This window comes from Biomphalaria glabrata, chromosome 6 (genome assembly GCF_947242115.1).
Source record: "Biomphalaria glabrata chromosome 6, xgBioGlab47.1, whole genome shotgun sequence".
NCBI classification, from domain to species: domain Eukaryota; kingdom Metazoa; phylum Mollusca; class Gastropoda; family Planorbidae; genus Biomphalaria; species Biomphalaria glabrata.
In genome coordinates, this window is record NC_074716.1 from 15,353,817 (window position 1) to 15,374,826 (window position 21,010).

Below are 21,010 nucleotides of genomic sequence, written 5' to 3' on the forward strand. Positions count from 1 at the left end.
ATAGATAGATAGATAGATAGATAGACAGACAGACAGGTAGGTAGATAGATAGACAGACAGGTAGATAGATAGACAGACAGACAGACAGGTAGATAGATAGACAGACAGACAGATAGGTAGATAGACAGACAGACAGATAGGTAGATAGACAGACAGATAGGTAGGTAGGTAGGTGGACGGGCGGGCGGACGGACGGACGTACTAGATAGATAGATAAATAGATAGACAGACAGACTAGTTATAATCCCTTAATTATTTGGTTTCATCCTGTACCCCCCACCCTCCCCCTTTTTTGTTTATTTTTGTTCTTTCGTTGCCTTTAAACTTGTGGAATTTATATTCGCTTAGGCATCCGTGTAAACGGTTGCCAGGGAAACAGAATAAGACTACTCCGTGTCTAAAAATCGATGGTAACATTCTGTCATTGAAGCTAGTTGGGGTCGAGAGTTCTCCAGATATACGACTAGATGAGAGTTGGATAAATAGTGTGATTCTCTTGACTCTGTCATTAGTATTCTAGATCTTTAGTTGTGATTGTCGGGCATACTTTCGTATGGATCAAAGAGTTATGCAGCGTCCGGAGATTGAGGAACGTCTGTGAAATCAACTATTTGAATGTGGATTAACAACAGTAGGCCTGATTTGTGATATTTTGTGTCCATTAGAAATAGCGTTGAGAGTTTCTTTTTTGTTAGAAACGATCTTTATATTACTTTATAGAGTGAATCTAATTAATATTTCGCTTTTTTTCTTCTTTATAGATCTAGATTTATATGTAAAACACTTACTAGCTGTGTATTGAATGGCTTTCTCTTAGTTTCATGTACAAATCTTTTTTGTTAAATGCTTGCTATGTGAACAAGTTGACACTCATTCAACGGGTCTGTGGGAAAAGGCAAAGATTGCGCCATGCACCGTCATCCCCTTTTGTTGAACACACACCCACATTTCTTGAACACGTCTTCTGTTATTGGGACACGTTCAATTTCTTCGCACTTTCTCCCCCACACATACAGGAAAAAATTCCTTTCTCATCGTTACTTAGATTGCTATATTCTTACAACGCGAGGTAATGACGGCCTTGACATTGATCGCCAACTATAGATTCGTCTCTGACCCTCGTGACTGCACCTAATACAGATCTACATCTAGTAACTCTATATTGAGAATGTGATGATGTTTTCTCCGACACACAAGCTCAAACCAAGACGACATTCTTCGGCTCTAGAAATTAACATTATTGTTTTTGAGTTTACGTCTGTTTTTAATGGCGAAAAGTCTGTCAGTAACCTTCTAACCAGCCTCATTTGAAAATTGTTCGTATCATTATACAAAGCTTATTTTAAGTAGCCTACTCCGTCTGGGTGGAATCTTTTACACATTATTGCTCATTTCCCCCATTCTCGTATCAAGTTTGAAACTTTACACATTTATTCTTTGTTAATGACGACACAGTATTACACATGAAGCAATAAGAAAAGGTTATCATTTAGTTAATTGATAAGTCGTAATTAATATAGAAAAAGGTAGTTCGCTAAAAATTTTAAACTAACAATAGGCTATTTTTTTTATAAGTACTTGAATAGGAAACCTTTTCTCATATTCCCCCCCCCCCCCAAACTGTACCACAAATGTGATTGGACCATAGCGTAGTGAGCATGCAGTAAGCAGGAAAGTTGAGCGAAACAAAAACAATTCATAAAATATTTCCAATCGCCAACATGTATCATTATGTATGTATTAGTGTTACTCTAGATCTGTTCCAAACGTATTACATGATGGGATCAAATAATTTAGACAATTTCACTCAATAGAAGCTATGTTTTGTTTTTTTAAAAAGTACTTTTATATTTTCTTGTACTATATCATTTTTTCTGGTATTAATAATCAAACTGTTGCTATTATTCTATTATGATCTCCTATTTTCCTGACTCCAGTTTAAACTGTGTCACACTGCCAATACGGACCAACCGCTTCTACTTTCTCAGAGAAATGTGAGGTGCCCTTTAGAGCTGCGTGGCTCATGATACACCATCTATTTCTAAATTGTAAATTTACAATAACTCTTTTCGAGATTCGAACTCAAGACATACTTCGATAAGACAGCCCTAGCGTTGACATTATTGTCGATTGTTGTTGTTTTTTGTTGTTTTTTTTTGTGTGTTACACATCAACTCTAACTGTAAGCAGTAGAGAGTGGCATAAATCAAATCAGGTCTTCCTGCATGTATCAGCAGACCTACATTTAAAGACATTTTAATGCTGGTAGAAATGTTCAAATAATAATAATAATAATAAGGCTTATCTTTGACTCCAAAGATTAATGAGGAATGCAGTATTTCCCGTGGTTACGAAGCCCCAGCTGTGACCTACATATTGTCACATCCATGCATAACCATTGTCCGCCTGTGGTCAATTAAGATTTTCTTTTCGCCGTCAGCGTCTGTCCTCGGCAGCGGATTAATTTTGAGATGTTGACCTACTTAGGAAGTAGAATATACTCTAAAAACGACCTAGTGTCAGAAATAAAGCAACGACAAACAACAGTGCATTCTGTAGATCAGCGTTTCCAAAGTGGGGTACGCGTACCCCCAGGGGTACGGGAAGACTGGAGGAGGTACGCGTTGCACCTCATCAACTATGCTGATTTTTTAAATACCCTTTTATTATGTTCTGTTCATAAATTTAAGTGTCTTTGGTTGGGCGGGGCTACGGGTACGTATAGGTCAAACGTTTGGAAACCATTGCTCTAGACTATAGCACCCAGCACATACTTCAGAAGGAAAGGTATATCAAAGAAAACTTTAGACAAAGCATCAAAAGACCAGTAGCCATGTACGCTAGTGAAACATGGACACGGATAAAACAAGAGAAACTCTGCTAAATACTTGGGAAAAGAAAATCCTTAGAAAAGTTGTATGGTGCCGTCGAAGATAAAACTGTATGGAGGACATGCACTAACCTATAGATATACCAACTATATGAAGAAGCCTCCATTGTGACGGAAATAAAAATAAAAAAAGATTAGATTACGTTTGTCAGGACACCTCGAGGTCAGAGGAGCAAAGATACTAGATCTATACCGGTAAAAAACAACAGGCAGCCGCCCTGAAGTCTTAATGATGTAGAAGCCGAGGCCCCTAATTAACCCCTTAGCATCATGGTTGCTACGCCACAGGCTGTAATGGGCCTTCATTGTACTGCATACGGCAGATAATATTGAGCAGTCACTGTTATTATTTTATTATCATAATTATATTACTATTTCCATAGCAAATATTTATTGTCCTAATCCACATGGTCCAAGAAAGAGACACAAGAGTCGCGTATTACAAGAAATCCCGAGTCTCAGCGGTTTGTAATAAGTAGAGAATCATTAGTATTGTTTAATTTAGTTCCTTTGAGAATAGTTCGTTTTGCTTCTCTGGCTAGAATGAAATTTGATTCTTCTCTAGTGATCTAGTCCTATGAGTTTTTCCTTTCATTCATTTTTATTGGGCTCGTGCAATTACTATTTAGATATGTCACGGAAGACCTGGTTATACAATGTCTAAATTACAACATTTATCTCACCAGTAACATTAATGATATATATGACTATGATCTTGTTATTGGTCAGTTAACGGTCACTCTTGCTGTATGTATGTATGTAACGTAATGTGGGAGTTCAACCGAGTCACTGGACCGTCTGTGGTGAAGCAAACTAACATTGTCATCTTGTTTTCAAATGAATCTTGTTTTCAAATGAATCTTGTTTCCCTTTCCATTGTTGAAGAATTTTTTGTCTTGTTAGTTTTATGTATTTGTGGGCATTATGACAAGTCATTCTTTACAACTCTATGATAGTGATGTTCCGTACTTATTTTCTGTGCTAAATTCTATTTCACACCATGTTCTAAACTAAATGAATACAAAAGTTACATAGAAGTGTTGTTTATTTATTATCGCCTATTTTAGCTTTTGTTTTGGCTACGTGAAAATGATATCAATGTTTAGATTACTTTATTCCTTTGTTCTCGTTTTTCATTGTAGGGAAAAAAAGTTTTTTACTTTCATTAATTTTGGAGAATTATGATTTCTCTGTTACCAGAAAGTTAGCCACTAATTTCTCTAGCATAAATTATCTAGATGCCAGTCTCTTGTTGCTTCAGTAATGAATCTGTCATTCTAGACTCTGGGAAGCTTATTACAATGTCTCTTGTTGCTTCTGTAATGAATTTGTTATTCTAGACTGTGAGGAGACTTAGTGAGGCTTTGAGGCCTATTCCAATGTTTGATTTTAAGAGTGGGACGACTAGACATTTTAAACAGAATGCAACGAAGAATATTAGACTACAGTTGCTACAGATATATAGATACAACACAGATATATAGATACAACACAGATATATAGATACAACACAGATATATAGATACAACATACAAACACAAAAAACATACACACTACAAAACACTGACTCAACCAGCGCTTAATGTTCTTAACACACCCAGGATACACTGTAACGGTTGATGAAAGAATTCTAAACAGTTGAAGGCTCCAGAGTTTTGTTATCAGGGACAGCATCCTGATCTGAGACGTTATATCTTGAAATTCTTTGGTCCTTGTTTCCTTATTGAATGTCTATGGACAAAGTGTTTTGTAACTTTTTTTTATTCTGGTCGATATTAAGTGTGTAGGCAGTCACACGAGTGAAGTCCTGAACACAGCTGAGTTCATGATCACAGCGCTGAGCAGTGACAAAGCTTACAGTTGTTTTAATGCGATTTCATTAACTTATCCCCCACTTTCCCTTGTTATTTAAATATATGCTAGTGAGAAATGTGTATTTGAATGCACCATGAGCACATTACATTATACATGGGGCTATATAGATCTTTATTCTAGACACTGTAATAATACACGGGACTAGACGATGCAAAGTAATGAATTTCTGGTTAGGTTTTAAGAATAATTGCATTACATCTCATAGAGAGTCACTCTAGAGAGGGCCATTATGTGGGGAGAGCGCTAATAACGTTATAATGTATCGTCTTCCTGCACGGCGCTTTGTGAAAGTTGGTGAGTTACTGAGATCAATGGGTTTTTTTAAACTCGAATCCGATGCTGGGATAAAGTTTTTGTTTGTTTTGACAATATTCTTCACAGAACTCTGTGGTGACTTGATATCACATTTGTGTGTGATTGGTCATTATCCAGGCCACAAGACTTCCTGTTATTGATCTCTGAAACGAGCAGTATTTATCTGTTTCATTTCCAAAGAGGAACTTTCCTTCTCTCATTTACTGGAACCTGCTTTGCGTGTCGTGGGTGGACTGCGATGATGACCGAAACGAAGGCACTCCACTGTAACCTTTTAATGCCATCCGGATTTGTCGCTTCTCATTTCTACGAGTTTGTTTACATCAGGACTTGTTAGCTGCTAGCATGACAATCTGTTTGAACACAATTAATTCTGGTTCTAATTAGAAAGAATTTTGCTGTTATTACTACAATCGTGTACAAGGTGCTCAAATAACGGTCCGTGACTATCCGGCCCTATCACAGGCAAAATAGCTATATAGTATCTTATCATACTTTGGTTAGTTAGAAGAGTCAGTCAAGTACAGTTGTGACAGCAAGACAGTATGTGGTAGCAAGTTGTTGTAGCAAGTTTAGCTCACAATACAAGAAATCGACAGTGTAATAAAATGTATTGAAATATCAAAGTACATTTTATTCATTACCACTCTTGAACCACTGACGGTGTCAAAGAATGGTTGGATGCCTCAGCAAACTGGCTGTAGGGGCTCGTCGTGTTGCAGAATGGACCATATGCTAAGAGTTATAGTCAGATTAGTTCTAAACATTTATTTTAACACTTGAGGTTTAAATGTTTATGACTGAAAAAAAGTGAAAGGAAGTGTCATCTGAACAGCACCTCGTAATATTAGGGCTTGTCATGTCACATCAAACAGTACATCACATAAACATCGCTTCACACATCACATCAAAACACATCGCATCACAAACATCACATCTGAATGAACTCAAAACCAAACCACAAAAGAAAGACGATGGACAATTTTGAGCGATGGCGGTAGATGATTTGTACAGAACGTTGTCTTCAAACAACTTTTCGAATCTCAGAAACCAAAGAGTTAAAGAATGATCACGATGTTGACAAGTCTATGTACTTCTATGGATGGGAACTAATGTTGATATGGATGAAATGGGCTTCAGACTTCTTTTGTAACAGCCTTACGTACGTACATCTCCATTCAATGTCTCTAGGATGCAGCCGGCCATTCAGAAGTTGGTTTCAAGAAAACAGTTTGAAACGTCCAACTACTCGAATTCATGTTTAGCTCAAAGCACTTCTCCTACAAAAAGTGATGGCGTCCGCTCTCTTTTTGTTCGTTTTTGCGGTGTGGTGAAACAGGTCGTGGATGTGATCTAAGGCCGAGAATTGTTTGGCATTATTGATCTAGTACATCGAACTCATTCGACCAAATCTATGGATCTATATATTTGACTTCCGTCACGCTTTTTTTTCCTCCCAGAGATCAGTCAATGGTAGAGATGATTGAATCTTTTTTATATAAAATTTTTTATAAAGTTAGCTTTTTTAAAACAATTTAAACAATTGTTGATTTTGAAAAAAGAAATGTTATGATAATTAAGAAAAAAAAACATTGTGAAATCTCTTGCAAGATGTGTAGTTTCACATGAATGAAAGTTGTGAAAAGTCTCCTGTAAGATGTGTAGTTTCACGTGAATAAAATGTTGTAAATGTGTCTTGCAAGATGTGTAGTTTCACGTGAATGAAAGTTGTAAATGTCTCTTGTAAGATGTGTAGTTTCACATCAATAAAATGTTGTGAAAAGTGTCTTGTAAGATGTGTAGTTTCACATGAATAAAATTTTGTGAAAAGTCTCTTGTAAGATGTGTAGTTTCACATGAATAAAATGTTGTAAATGTGTCTTGCAAGATGTGTAGTTTCACGTGAATGAAAGTTGTAAATGTCTCTTGTAAGATGTGTAGTTTCACATCAATAAAATGTTGTGAAAAGTGTCTTGTAAGATGTGTAGTTTCACATGAATAAAATTTTGTGAAAAGTCTCTTGTAAGATGTGTAGTTTCACATGAATAAAATGTTGTAAATGTGTCTTGTAAGATGTTTAGTTTCACATGAATGAAAGTTTTGAAAAGTCTCTTGTAAGATGTGTAGTTTCACATGAATAAAATGTTGTAAATGTGTCTTGTAAGATGTTTAGTTTCACATGAATGAAAGTTTTGAAAAGTCTCTTGTAAGATGTGTAGTTTCACATGAATAAAATGTTGTAAATGTGTCTTGTAAGATGTGTAGTTTTACGTGAATAAAATGTTGTAAATGTGTCTTGTACGATGTGTAGTTTCACGTGAATAAAAGTTGTAAATGTGTCTTGTAAGATGTGTAGTTTCATATGAATGAAAGTTGTGAAAAATCTCTTGTAAGATGTGTAGTTTCACGTGAATAAAATGTTGTAAATGTCTCTTATAAGATGTGTGATTTCACATGAAATTGATATCAATAATCCTTGGGAAAGACTGTGTGAGTGTTAGCACGTTTGTCTTCATGGGTGTGTGCAAAGCACATGTGTTTGTGTATGTGTGCTCCTTCTGTTACCTTAATCGTTTGGTTTGCGAGTGGCATTATTTCTTATCTGTATTCAGATACGTGATATGACGTTAGAAACCAACGCCCTGATCTAAATTTGACTGCAGTGTAGTCTAGATACTATCATCTTGTAATGTTCGGCTGTTTTTTGTGTTAAAACTGTAAAACTCTTAACAGGTGATTGATTATATTTCTTGTTCAATATAGTTCTTTAGATGGTTGAATCAAGAATGAAAAAGATTAGCACTCAACGAAAGGAGTGAACAATTGCACAAGTTTTATTATTAACTACCACCAAACAGACCTCTCATTTCTGCCCCTGGATCCAATTCAACGCACACCAATGGCCGGATCTCAGCTGTCATTTTTTGCGCATCCGTTCATATCCCATGCTGAACAGTACCTGGTGCGCACCATAAGCGTCGACTCAAGCGCAGAGTTTTAACAATAAACAAACTTTATAGACATGTACTTGACTTCAATCTATGCAAGTTCAAGTGAATTCTGGGTAGCCATAAGCAACTTCCGGACGGAGATCTCTTGGGCTCGAATCTTTTGGATTCAAAATGTCCAGATTTAGAACGTCCTTGGATCTTACCAGGCATAATGTGAAGCTGTGTTCCAGGGACACGTGAGTGTCAAAGTCGGCCCTGGCATTTCCGTACACATTTGTTCCATGTGATGGGCATCCATTCATGCTTGTCCGAAACATCATTATTTAAAGTTTGATAATGCAGACATGGTCTAAGCAGTACGCGGGGTCGTGGGCGAGTGTCATATGCGGGGTCTAAATCTAACTTTAGTCCGAAATGTCATGTTAAGTGCCAGGATAGCCACTACAACAAATTCTTGTTTAAGAAACCTGTTTTCAAACACATACCCACACTGTATTTCAGTAGATAGTGGTTTGATACGGTAAGCTACATTTGATTGCATGGCTGAGGCCTCACATTTAATATGATGGGACTGATGGTGACAAAGAATCTCTTTATCGCAGGGCCCGTCAGGCGCGGGACTTTAGGCACTTGTCCATGTTCGCCATCCCCCAAGTCTGGCTTTGGACAGTGTATTAGAAACTAAACATTGCATTTGCCCAAATTCTCATAAAGCCAGTCCTTCCCTGCTGTCTTTTGTTGTGGAAAGTAAAGCTGCAGCCTAAGTCTTTGTGCTGGGTAAATGACACTCTCATAAACTTTATGTACAGAAAGAAGCGAACTTTTAACTCTTTTTGTGCAACAAACTGCTCTGTATTCTTCTTCTTATGATTAATCAAAATGACAGGAGTTAATGTATAACTGTAAGGTTTGCCATCACTTGATATATGTCCAAATAATGCAGTACAGATAAACATGTCCCACACTGTATCACAATTGACCTCTTTTAATGTTTTAATGTAATGTATGTCTACGTTCTGTCACAGGTGTAACTCCTAGCAACGACCCAATGGAGACAGAAGCACCTCTCCCGCCTCCACCACCCCCTTTACCACCCATTGGATTTGAAAGCCATGGTAAGTTTTTGTATCTTCTGCTGAATGCTGCATGTATTCGTCTTTGTTAATATCAGGACATAGAATTATTATTATAATCCAGGCAGGAGATTGCAAAAGAGTGCAGTATTTTACGTGGCTTGTATGCATAACAGCATGTACCGGTTATAACACATAAACCATGTATTCGTGTAGAATAATAAAGTAAGTTCTTTTTATAGAAGGAAGAAGAATAAAAGACAATCTGACAAATGTTAACATTCGTTATCAAAGAGTTATGCCAGTTTTGCTTTTATTTCAATAGAACTCAAGTATGATCCAAGTAATCATGTTGAATTAAACGATTGGGTTTAACCTTGACGCTTGTTAATGTTTATTAGGAAGTATATAAGGAAGATCTATAATTATAGTTGGCATAGAAATGCGAAACAAGGAATAGTAGTACCATACGTATATTTTCTGTTTGGACAATTTTCTGTTACGACAATTATATTACATTAATTCTATAATGTCGATGTAAAAAAATGTACGCATCAAAAGACCATTGTCTTCTGGCGCTAAAAGATCTTCTAACGGGTGGCTTCAGACATTTAAGTTTTAAAATATAAATTAAAACTACAAGAACTTGCTTTATTCTCACTTGAAGAATACTTGTATATGTTAGTGTGTGTTGTCTGTGTGTGTTAAATATTACAGTTTTAGTTTGTACGTATTTTATGTCGGTCTTTAATTAAACTTAATTAAAGTATTTTTTCTTTTTCTTTTTTTTTTACTACTTGTGATTTGAATTTGTTCGAAACTCAAAATAGTTTGAGAACATATTTGATTTATTACAAGCAGTAACATTGAACAGTTCGCTGGTTATAACTGACTGGAGTTTTTAATGAAAAACAAAAGGAATAGCTCTTGTTGTTACAAAGCTTATATCAACTCACTCTGTCTGTCTGGTACAATTTTCTTTTACATGTTATTACTCTCACACCCATTCACGGATCAAGTTAAAACTTTACACAATTATTTATTGTACCTAACAAAACATTAGTCAATCAAAAAAAATTACCTAGTGGTAATTTATTATTTTGTTTAGTTTCGAAAAGGGGAAATAAATGATACTTGCATTATGGCAGTGATTTTGTGGTTCTGTCTCTTAAATAAGCTTTGTTTTTGTATTTTTAAGATTTGTAAAAAAAAAATATTTTGCTTGTTATTTCTGTTCACTGTTTTGTTTTTCTTTCTTTATTTATTTTTAAGTTCCTGTCCCTCCACCAGTCGTCACCCCTGTCCGTATATCTGGCAGTTTCAATAAAGGTTTTCAAAATGAGCAGACGAATATACCAGGTAATAGCAGAAATGTGCAACCAATTTCAAAGCCTTGAGTTTTGTCATCACTCTATGGCCTAAAGAATTCTTTCTTTCCACTACCACTCTATAACCATTTTTTTTAAATTAAAGATAATCTTTTTAATGTTCTTAATTTGACGATCCTATTAAAAGACAGGCGTGGCCTATCTTATCTTATATAATACAGACTTTACTTAAAAAAGAAGATGATTACGTCCTACGCGTCATGCATTCAGGCATAGATATTTAAACAATAACCTAAATTCTGTCAAGTCACTGGTTTTCCTGGCTAGCTCAGGCAACCCTTTCCGTGCTCTAATAGCACTAGGGAAGAAGGAGCAATTGTACAAATTTATCCTAGCATATGGAATGAGGAATGTGACTATGGACTGCTTGACTACCTAACAAGGGGCTCGAGTTCCAAACTTTTTTCAACTTGGAATTTCAAAAATTCAGATTTGACTTAGAGTCTGCTGATCGCTCCAAGGTAGCGGTAAACCGTTCACTAGATAATTATATCTACCATGCCCCCCCCCCCAAGACACAAAGATAAAGGCATATTCCTCGTTCCATTGACTTGGCAGAATTTAAGTCATTGGTTAACATGCATGACTAGATGCATGACGCGTAGGACGTAATTATCTTCTTTTTTGAAGTAACGTCTGTATTATATAAGATAAGAAAATAAGTAAAGTAAAGTTCCCTTTCAGACCTTGTGGTCTATAGGGCAGGTGATGTAAAGGCCATCTGTTTCTGTGGCCGTCGGTTAACGAGGGTGTCATGTGGCCAGCACAACGACCAACCGCCTTTACTTTTCCCTAACTAATGTCAGGTACCCATTAGATCCCGAAATTAAAATCCCAGTCTGCACCAGGATTCGAACCCCGGTCCCCAGTTCGGAAGCCAAGCGCTTTACCGCTCAGCCACCGCGCCTCCTAAGAAGATAAGATAACACTCATTTCCACCAGTGCGCACAAAGCATGAACGTAGCGCTAACAGTTTTAAATAGTGCGCCCCACGAATGAAATATAATCATTCAGCTCATTTGAGTTCATGAAGGATATAGTCACTTTTTGTCAAGACTTCCTCGTTAGGTTTACTTTGTGTTTCAGGCTGAGATCAAATGTCTTTCTTTAATTGTTGACTTCGCCTCTGACTTTGTGTTGTTGTTAACTTCCTCTGGCAGCTTAGAATTGTAGGAGCAAGAAACCTTCAATGGTTTATCAGACTCCTATCTTGTTGGGGACAGTGACTGATTCGATGGGGGTTACTTTGTACTCGCTATTTAGTGCTATTTCCAAAAGATGAACGAAAATCCTTCTGCCCTAGTAGATTTTAATTAGTAGTAGTTTTAATTAAAATATATGCTCATATGGGACTAACACATTGAGTCGTGTGTGAGATGTACACTTTGACTAGTGTGTGAGATTTACACATTGAGTCGTGTGTGAGATTTACACATTGAGTCGTGTGTGAGATTTACACATTTAGTCGTGTATGAGATTTACACATTGAGTCGTGTGTGGGATTTACATATTGACTTTTATATTGGACTTACACACTGAATCGTATTTGGAATTCACACAATGAGTGGACTATGTTTAAATACCCTTCTTTTCTTCCTTCTTCTTTCGTCTTTTTTTCCAAGACATTTTTATTTATGGCTCATTCTTACCGTTCTTGAAACAAATCTTTGGCCATCGATCAATTAGAATCTGGCTAGTAATGGGATCATCCATCAGTTTCTCCCCAAATGATACACTCCCTTATGTAATGACTTAGATTCTTATTAATAATGTATACTGCTCTCTTTGACCTATCAGAGCCTACTTTATTTCTCTCAAATCGGGCTAGAAGCACTCTATAGTTTTCTGCCATCTTGCTCTACAATCAACTCGCTTCTATTGATAAAGGTTACATTCTCGATTTTTTTCCAGGGAAAGACAACGCTGAAAAAAATGTTTCAGTTTTATCTATCAAGCCACTCCAGCACCCAGGTCTTTTAACGTTTTGAGTTTTTTTTTGTTTGGTTTGTTTCGTTGTTCGTTTGTTTTTTCTTTTTTTTTTATATTTATAAGTCAGTTTGTTTCATTCAGCTTGTAGAGCGTGCACCCGTAAGGGCGGGGCTTGTCAAGGCGCGAATGCGATCTTTTTTTTTCCAGGGCCATCCAATATTTTACATTGGCATTAAAGTTATAAATCTATATTTTAATATTAACAAAACAAAAATTGTAAATGTAATCATTAGATGTTCATTTCATCTTCAAAGAAATAACTTTCATAAAGTTTTCGCCACAGGCTTCTGCAACAAGATCGACCTCAAAAATTCTATCTAAGAAGACATTGCAAAACGTCTCCTCTACTATGATTCTAACCGTGTTTCTCGCGTCAGGATGTCTAATTTCTCCCGACTGTTAATCATAGTTCTGTTGACGTTTTTAGCCTGACAATAGGCATGCCACCAAAAGATGCCACAACTTGTGTGCGCTATGATTTGCCATCAATGTCCCTCACATTTCAGTGTAGACCTCTACTTAGTTAGCTTTAATTCGGCGTGCGAATTTTGTTTTTCACTAGTATAAATTGTGCATGTAGACGCAAGGACAATGCATTTCTGCAACTTTGAATGTGAAAGGCGCCAGCGCCCTTGAAGGCTCGCTTGGGGAGTTTACACACCTCATAGCTGGAGAAGGAGGGGCGGCGAACGTATTTTTTTGTTTTCGGAATGTTATTGATGGTCGTTGACTTGTAGCACCAAACTGCTGGTAGGCAACTCAACTGCTGCAGGCGTATGATAAGATAACTAATACAACTTGAAATAACTTGAATGACTTCATTGTCAACAATACTAAATACGTTTTTATTATAATATAGACAAAATCAAGTTGATATGAGATAAAGTAGGCCTACTAGAGTAACTAGACTTCAGTAATAATATTTTTTAACCAAAGTTAACTCACTACAATAACACAACCTTTCAGTCTCACGTTCTGGAGTCGTCTGTCCTAACTAAGACCGCTGATGACAGTGCCACCTATCTTGCATAATTCAGAACCAGTCGCTAATATCTTCTCACCGTCACCATAGAAACACACACACACACACACCATAACACGAGGGCGTCACAAGTAATAAAAGTTAAAATATTTTGGAATTGTTTTCAAAACAATGTGTGCAATTTTCAATTAAAGGGATATAATACACTTTTGGCATTTATAAATTGCTCTTGTGTAAAAGATTCGCGAACCACCCACTGTGCACGAGACTCTCTATAGACATTAACATTCGCGGGGCACTGCCACAGTAGTCAACCAACATCGCATATAGGCCTATCTCGCTTTAGAGAATCTAGAGTTACCAAAGTAAAGGTCTCTCCTAATCACAGTTGCATTAATAGTCAGGATCTCAATCCCATGCAGCTAATTAGATCTATTATTCTCTTGGCTGTGTTGGCATGTCCCAAGAGAAAATGATTGTACGTGCGCGTTTATTTATTAGCTTAGAGCTAATGTATATGGTGACAATTGTTTAGATGTAGCGTTTAGTCGTGTAGCTTAGATAGGTCTTCAATGTCGGATGTTTGATGAGGCTGTACCATTAAAATGTGTATTTTGTTGTAGTGTAGTGTTGCACGAGTAGGCCTGTATATAAACCAGCGAGACTGTTCTTGTTGTATCAATTATCTTTCAATGTCTGTAGGTGTTGTTTTTTTTTTTTTTTTTTTGTTATGATAGCCATGTCCGGATGTTGATTAGATATCTATTATAAAGTTACTTTGACATCATCTCTTCAGCTAATTGATATTCTTGTATTAAATGTAATAATGTCAATTTAAAAAAATGTTTTATTCCAATACACTTTACTTTTTTTTTCATAAAGTTCATGTCTGCTCATTCAATGAGAACCTTCAATGTAAAGCTTTATATTGACAGGGCTGCTCACTCATTTAAGCATATATATATATATATATATATATGCAAGTGGTTAGGGATTAGGGTTAGAGAGAGAGAGAGAGAGAGAGCAAAACTCCAGCATTAAAATAATGAACTATTTGCATTTGCTACAATTACCCAGTTAAATATGTGATGTGATACCTTTTTTCTTTAAAGAAATAGAGACTGACCTTCCACTACCACCACCATCATCGGATGCCATGTATGTAAATATTCAACAGGTAAAGGGAGTTAATTACTAAATATATATCATCTTCTCTACTAGACTTTTTTGCTAAATTAATTTTAGTATAATGTTTAGAGGCAACTAATGCAGGACAATATAGATCTGTGCTCTTGGCAATTTTTCTTAATTAAGGTGCACAAACAATGAAATAGTTGACTGCATATTTGTTTAATCTCTTTCCTCTTAGATAACTGCTTCAGCTGAAAAGGGAAAGGGATATAACTAATTAATTAGTGGCAATTAATTAATTGTGTTTGATTTTTTTTTTAAATGGAAATAAATCTTACAGTAATGGCTGTAAATGTGCAGTTATTTCCCTTATATTAGCTTTGATTTTTTTTCTTAGTATTTTTTAAAATTTAACTTGTTACCTTCTATAAATAAGTGGCTCATGCTTCCTATGACTCTTTATAAAGGTATTATGGTATGGACTATAAATCTTCTTTAATTCTTCTAGTCCAAAACTTTTTTTATATCATTGCAGGAACCAGAACATCACGAAAAGGTAAATGTTGTTCTCAAAAGTGCCTTGAACAGATTTCATTGTGATCAGGCATTATTAATTACTGAATAGTAACGTGATGGCTGAGAGTTGAGCATGTAGTGTTTCTTGTTCAATCCCTGGTCTGAGAAGACAGGAGTTTCAGTCTAGATAATATTTTGGTGACTTTTGATATCTCTTTCAGTCTTGTTTCGATATAAATGAAAGTAACAATTAATTTTAAAGTCAAGAATTGCCATAAATGTTACATTTCTATATCAATGAATGCTCTTTATTATTTCCTAGTATTAACAAAACGAGAATATCAACAACACATTTTATTTGGAAAATTTTCAAATCAAGTTGACTCCAAGGGACACCTCTTCATTAGCCTACTTTACTTTGTCATAACTCTATTTTACTTCATGATGGATCTGTCATTAGATCATAGTTCTGGTCAACTTAATGATTTGCCACTTTAGTGACCTCCTGGACCTTGTCCTATTACCATAAGTTCTAACAAAAGAGGTAGATAAGAAAATAGTTGAAAAAAATTATCCCAGTGTTTGTTGATCCAAAAATAGAAGACATCCTGGCAGTGGCAGTAACAGTGTGATACCATTGAACTTGTAAATAATGGTCGAGTTTTATTTTCTTCTAAACTCATATGAGATATTGACTGATTAAGAATAGTATTATTAGAAGTGGGAAGGTTACCGTTTAAAGAGGATTGTACTAAATCTAAATGCATTTCCTAGGAGCATTGTTTCAATTGTGATGATGATGATGAAATATTACTGTGGTCTAAAGACAAAAGAGATAAGTTGTATCAGGTGATATGTTCAACTTTGAGGGATTCTTTTTTTTTAAATTGCATTCTATATTAAACCTTGTTCAAGACTAAAGAAATGGTACTAGTTAATGATTTCATGTTATACTAACAATTTATGTCACTGTGCATGCTAAACAATGGTGTGACCTGGAGTTTTGTTCATGTGAAAGGAATTTTATAATATATTACCTGAATTAACTTAACTTTGAACCTATAGGCTCATTTATTCACAAAAAACATTCAGTTTATATTCAATAATAAATAAGTTCTAAAAAAACATAAGGTATTGAAATCTGTGCCAAATTATAATATTTCAGCCTTTCTAAAAAGTCAAAAACTAAGATTAAAGCTAAATTTCTTTGTACTTAAGTATTTGGATATCTTGTTATATGTTCTCTACGGTGTACATGTATAAAGATGCTGGTATGGATTAACACAGTTTTGTTTTATATAAACTTTTATCTTTATCTTTTTTTACTTGTGATAAAAAGTCTTAATGAATTTTGTAATAATGTATTTAAATATTCTCTAATTACTTTTTTCTCTTGTAAGGAATGTTCCACTTATAGTTTGTTGAAAAAGGTTTACATTTTTTTTTAAATTATTATTATTTTTTTTTATTTTTATTTTTTTTTTATTATTTTTTTTTTTAAATCTTATGCTTTCAGCTGTGACTAAAAAAAATTTCATTATAATTATGGTTTACATACTAAAAAGTCAACTTACATCTTAGACAGTTTAATTTAGAGTATGGTTATGGAGATTTTAACAAAAAAAAAAAAGCAGCATATTAAAACAAGTAGAAGAATGTTTATTTAATATATTGGACTGTAATATTTAATATCAACATTTTGCTTATAATTGCAAGACTCTATTAACTTATACTTCACATATTACACTTGTTTTCTTGTGCTTCATTAAACAAAATAATAAATATTGTCTTGGTTTCAATCCTGTAAAGAAAGTTACTCATGAGGAGGAAAACACGTCCCTGTTCATGGATGATGGAAAGAGAAGAGTGGATTATGTTCTAGTTTACCTTGTGGATACTGATGAGGAGAATGAAAATCAAAAGAAAACATGGAGAGAAAACTTCCAGAGAAGTTTAGAAAAAGAAGGTTTAGAATTGGAAGTCACAGCCATGAAGGTAAATGTTATTGTGTTTAATATTAGGTTTAATATATCAAAAGCTTGATTAGTAGTGGTCGTTTTAGAAAAGGCTTTTTAGGTGGAAATTTATTATCTAGATGTTTCACTCAGAAGCAGTTCTCTAATAAAAACAAAGTAAAAAGATCTACTCATACCAACAAATAAATGAGTGTAAGAAATTATCTGAAGAAAAGATTTGGGGGAAATCATCTTTAGGGCTATATCGGGACAATTTAATTAAAGCAACTTGGCTAATGAAAAAAAAAGTGCTAATATAGAAAGATATTGGCCCATAAAAAGTACTCTAAATAATCAAAAGCTAAATTCCGCGACAAGCAAGTTCCTTGAAAGTGTTCAGCTCTAATACAAAATGAAAAATCCTATTTTCATTATCATTTTAGTGAAAAAGGAATTAAATTATATGTTTTTTTAAAAAGTTGGTCAATTTTATTTTTTGTCCATGACTACATTAATTCCTTTTAATCCTACTGGACTCTGTTACTAGTTGACCTATTTTTTTTTAATATTTATTATCATTTGTGTTCATATTATTACTCTACCATTGTCCCCATTGTTTTATCATTATTATTATCCTGGAGAAAGACTAGGCAAGATATATGTCTAGCACTATTAGGTGAGTTGACCATTCCCCTATTTGTATATTACAGTTTACCCACAGCTCAGTTTCATGTGTTGCCCGATTGTTTTGTTTATTTTTTTAAATGTAATTTTAGTTATCCATTTTTATTTCAATTGTTGCTGCAATTTTCTTTGCATAAATGTCTTCTACCTAACTACTTTTTTTTTTTTTTTTTGAAAAGGAAAGAATAGTTCTAATTTGATGAAAAAAGTACCATTGGTTTTATGTTTAAAATGTTTGTTTTTAAAAACAGTTCATGAAATAAAAATGGATACTATAATTGTTCTTAATTGTTTTTTTTGTTTTTTTTGCATGAAGTACTATTAGTTCGTTTGTTAAGAGTTAGATTAGATTTTACATTTTTAGTACATTTAAGTAGGTAACTATTTTCAGTACAGTAATTTCTTACAGCTTAAAACATTATTTAATTGTATTTATCCGTAATTTGATTTTGTTTTCTTGTTTGTTTTTTTGCTTGTTTAAGGCTATAATTATTTTCCTTCCTTATTTGGTTTTACCCACAATGAATAAGTTATGTAGCATATTTTTTTGGAAATAAAGTAACTTTTTTTTAAATTTTGTCCTAACTTCAAAGTTTTATTTAAATAACAATAGACTAATGTAGATGTATGCATTTTACAATGTGTGTATATGTTTGTTTAGACTAATCCCATCATTTTTTTGTTCAATCATTGAATTAATTAATATTTTTACTTGTAAAATGTATTAAGTTTCTCTTTCAACCTTTTATTTTTAGTTTTAGTGAAATTTGACTGACCTTAAAAAAAAATGTTTAAGTTGTAAATCAATTGACTCTGAAAGTTTTCTTACTTAATTCAAAAGATTATGTTTGTTTATGTAGGCCTATAATTTAAATGTAGTGTTTACTCATGCTATTATAGCTAGCTCTGTGATGTACAATTGCATTAGTGATAACTCAAAGGGTAGAGGCATCTGTTAGTGATTTCCATGTTGCCCTTTAAGAGTTTTGAAAAATACAACTCATCTCAAGTTATATAAAGCTTTGAACACTTCATCAGGAATTTAAACAATATTTATTCATTATCTTCTACAAAGTTTTCTACATTCTGTTGTTGTTTTTTTAAATCCTACATTTGCACTAGGACTTGACTACTTTAGGTTTAGTACATTTGTTTTTAGAAGAAAAATAAATCCTTATAAACATTTTTTGTGATATACAATGATATACAAGCATGAAAGTTAAAATAAAAGTAAATATTATTATTCACAGTCTAAAGTAAAACCAGTGGTTCCAATAAACAAATTACTCAAGTGCTGTCGTTCCTCTCAGAGAGGTCAAGACAAGAAGACTTATTATGTTAAAGTTCATGCCCCATGGGAAGTGCTGACCAAGTATGCCGAACTCACTAACATGAAAATGCCTTTAGCTGTAAGAACACTTTTTACATTTATATAGTAGTTATTCTGAAATTTAAAGTAGTTAAAATAGTAGATTTGATAACAAGATTAAATGTAGCTTTTTAAGAAGGACGCTATTAAATATCAAGACTGTATTTAAATCTATGACATTGTATAGTAATATACAATGTAGTCATATGACAATATAGTGATGTTGTATTTTGAAATGCTAGTTTTATTGAATATGTATAGCTTCTTTATATTGCTACATTTTGGCCATCTATTTGATTCGTACTGAAATTTTTTCTTAATAGAAAAATGACATGATTGAGCATTTTCAAAGCTGCTGGTCAAAGTGCCCCTCACCATTTGATATAGATAAAGAAATATTGCCAGAGATACCAGACTATTTCACAGCTCCATTCACACGCAGCAGGATAAATCAGTATGTCTTAATTAATTGCTTATTAGAATATATCATTGTTTTTAAAATAATTTTTAATCATGTTTTAGTGGGTAGTTCATATTGGCCAAGCACAATTTTAAAAATAGTTTGCTAGAACTAGTTAGAAGTATGGACATGCAAATACTCAAGCATGAAGCAATGAACTAGAAGCATTAATTATAAAAAAAAAAACTTTGTACACCAATAAAAATAAGGTTAATAGTTAATAAATCACTTCTAAAATATAATGGAAAAATCATTTAAGTTTAAGACATGGGCTAACCAAATGAAAAATCAAATCAAATTACATTGATGTATTCTGAATAATGCTCTTGAAGAATCATTATGGTTAAAGGGAGCAAAACCTATGCAAGGATGGACATAGTTATACTTTAGGTAAATGAAAAGCAAATCCCAACTGCAACAGTTTTAGTTTTTGAAAATTTAGACAATTACCATAACACTTGATAAAATGATTTCTATATATTTAAATATGTAGTTTATTACATTTGAATTTTAGAAAAATTAACATTCTGATTAACTCACTGTAAACTAGATTTACTTATTATTAGGCTAATTGCATAGTTATAATTATTACACTATTAGGCATATGTTCATTAGTTATTACTTTTATTTCTTTATGTTCAATGTTCATTATTTTGTTTATTTCCTGATTGAAATATATTTGCTACACTAAAACAGAGGAAAGTAAGAACTAGTTTTGTTCAAGATCTATTCACCACTATAACTGTGTAGAAATAGCTAGTCTGATTGTATTGAGATCTATTTGTGAAAATTCTTCACTTTAGCGTAGAATTATAGGAAATCCTTTCTTTTTCCAATTTATCAAAATTGTATAGTAAATTTTCATCAAAGCTTTTCATCACTTTATATATGCTTTATACTATCTAAGTCCTCTCTATCCTTGAGTATATGAAAAAAGGAAATATATATAAAAAGATTGTCTGTTTATCAAAACAATTAAACTTCTTGCTAGGAATGGGCTGTTAACATTGAGCTCCAGATATATATAGTAAAACTTCGTTAGATATGGGACCTCAATAGGCACACACACACAAAAACTCCATATTGTTTGTATATCATGCATATCACTTTGTAATATTGGTGGGATTTGTTGTACACTGAAATAAGCAAATAACTTAATTATAAAGACTTTAGTATGAAATATCAACTTTCGATTTTAAATGAACAAGTAATATAAAAAAAAACTTTTAAACTATGTCCAAATAATAAAGTAAACAAAACATTTAAATTTATTTGTTGTAATTTGTCTTACCGTTGCATGGAGGAGGATATATAGAAAAGTGATATTACTGATATTTAGTACTAAGAAAATATAATTGTTATTAGTTCCCCTTATAGGCTTTAACAGAAAAAAAAATATTTATTCAATGATAAATGAAGTATTCTTTCTGAA

The 21,010-nt window shown here is 33.7% G+C and overlaps 1 protein-coding gene across 17 annotated transcripts in view; it reads left to right on the forward strand.

Moving 5' to 3' along the window:
* Positions 1-21,010, forward strand: part of LOC106057607 (anoctamin-4-like) — a 51,411-nt gene that overhangs the window by 13,162 nt on the left and 17,239 nt on the right. For 7 of the 17 annotated variants that reach the window (XM_056031894.1, XM_056031896.1, XM_013214865.2 and 4 more), the window contains 9 exons: positions 9,057-9,146; positions 10,377-10,463; positions 12,404-12,463; positions 14,576-14,640; positions 15,130-15,150; positions 15,885-15,959; positions 16,920-17,105; positions 19,000-19,158; positions 19,442-19,572. In XM_056031894.1, coding sequence (XP_055887869.1) covers positions 9,057-9,146; positions 10,377-10,463; positions 12,404-12,463; positions 14,576-14,640; positions 15,130-15,150; positions 15,885-15,959; positions 16,920-17,105; positions 19,000-19,158; positions 19,442-19,572 — 874 coding nt within the window. Of the gene's footprint in view, positions 1-172; positions 632-7,449; positions 7,814-9,056; positions 9,147-10,376; positions 10,464-12,403; positions 12,464-14,575; positions 14,641-15,129; positions 15,151-15,884; positions 15,960-16,919; positions 17,106-18,999; positions 19,159-19,441; positions 19,573-21,010 lie in introns of those variants that run through there. The other 10 variants (XM_056031907.1, XM_056031910.1, XM_056031900.1 and 7 more) reach the window with 9 other exon arrangements.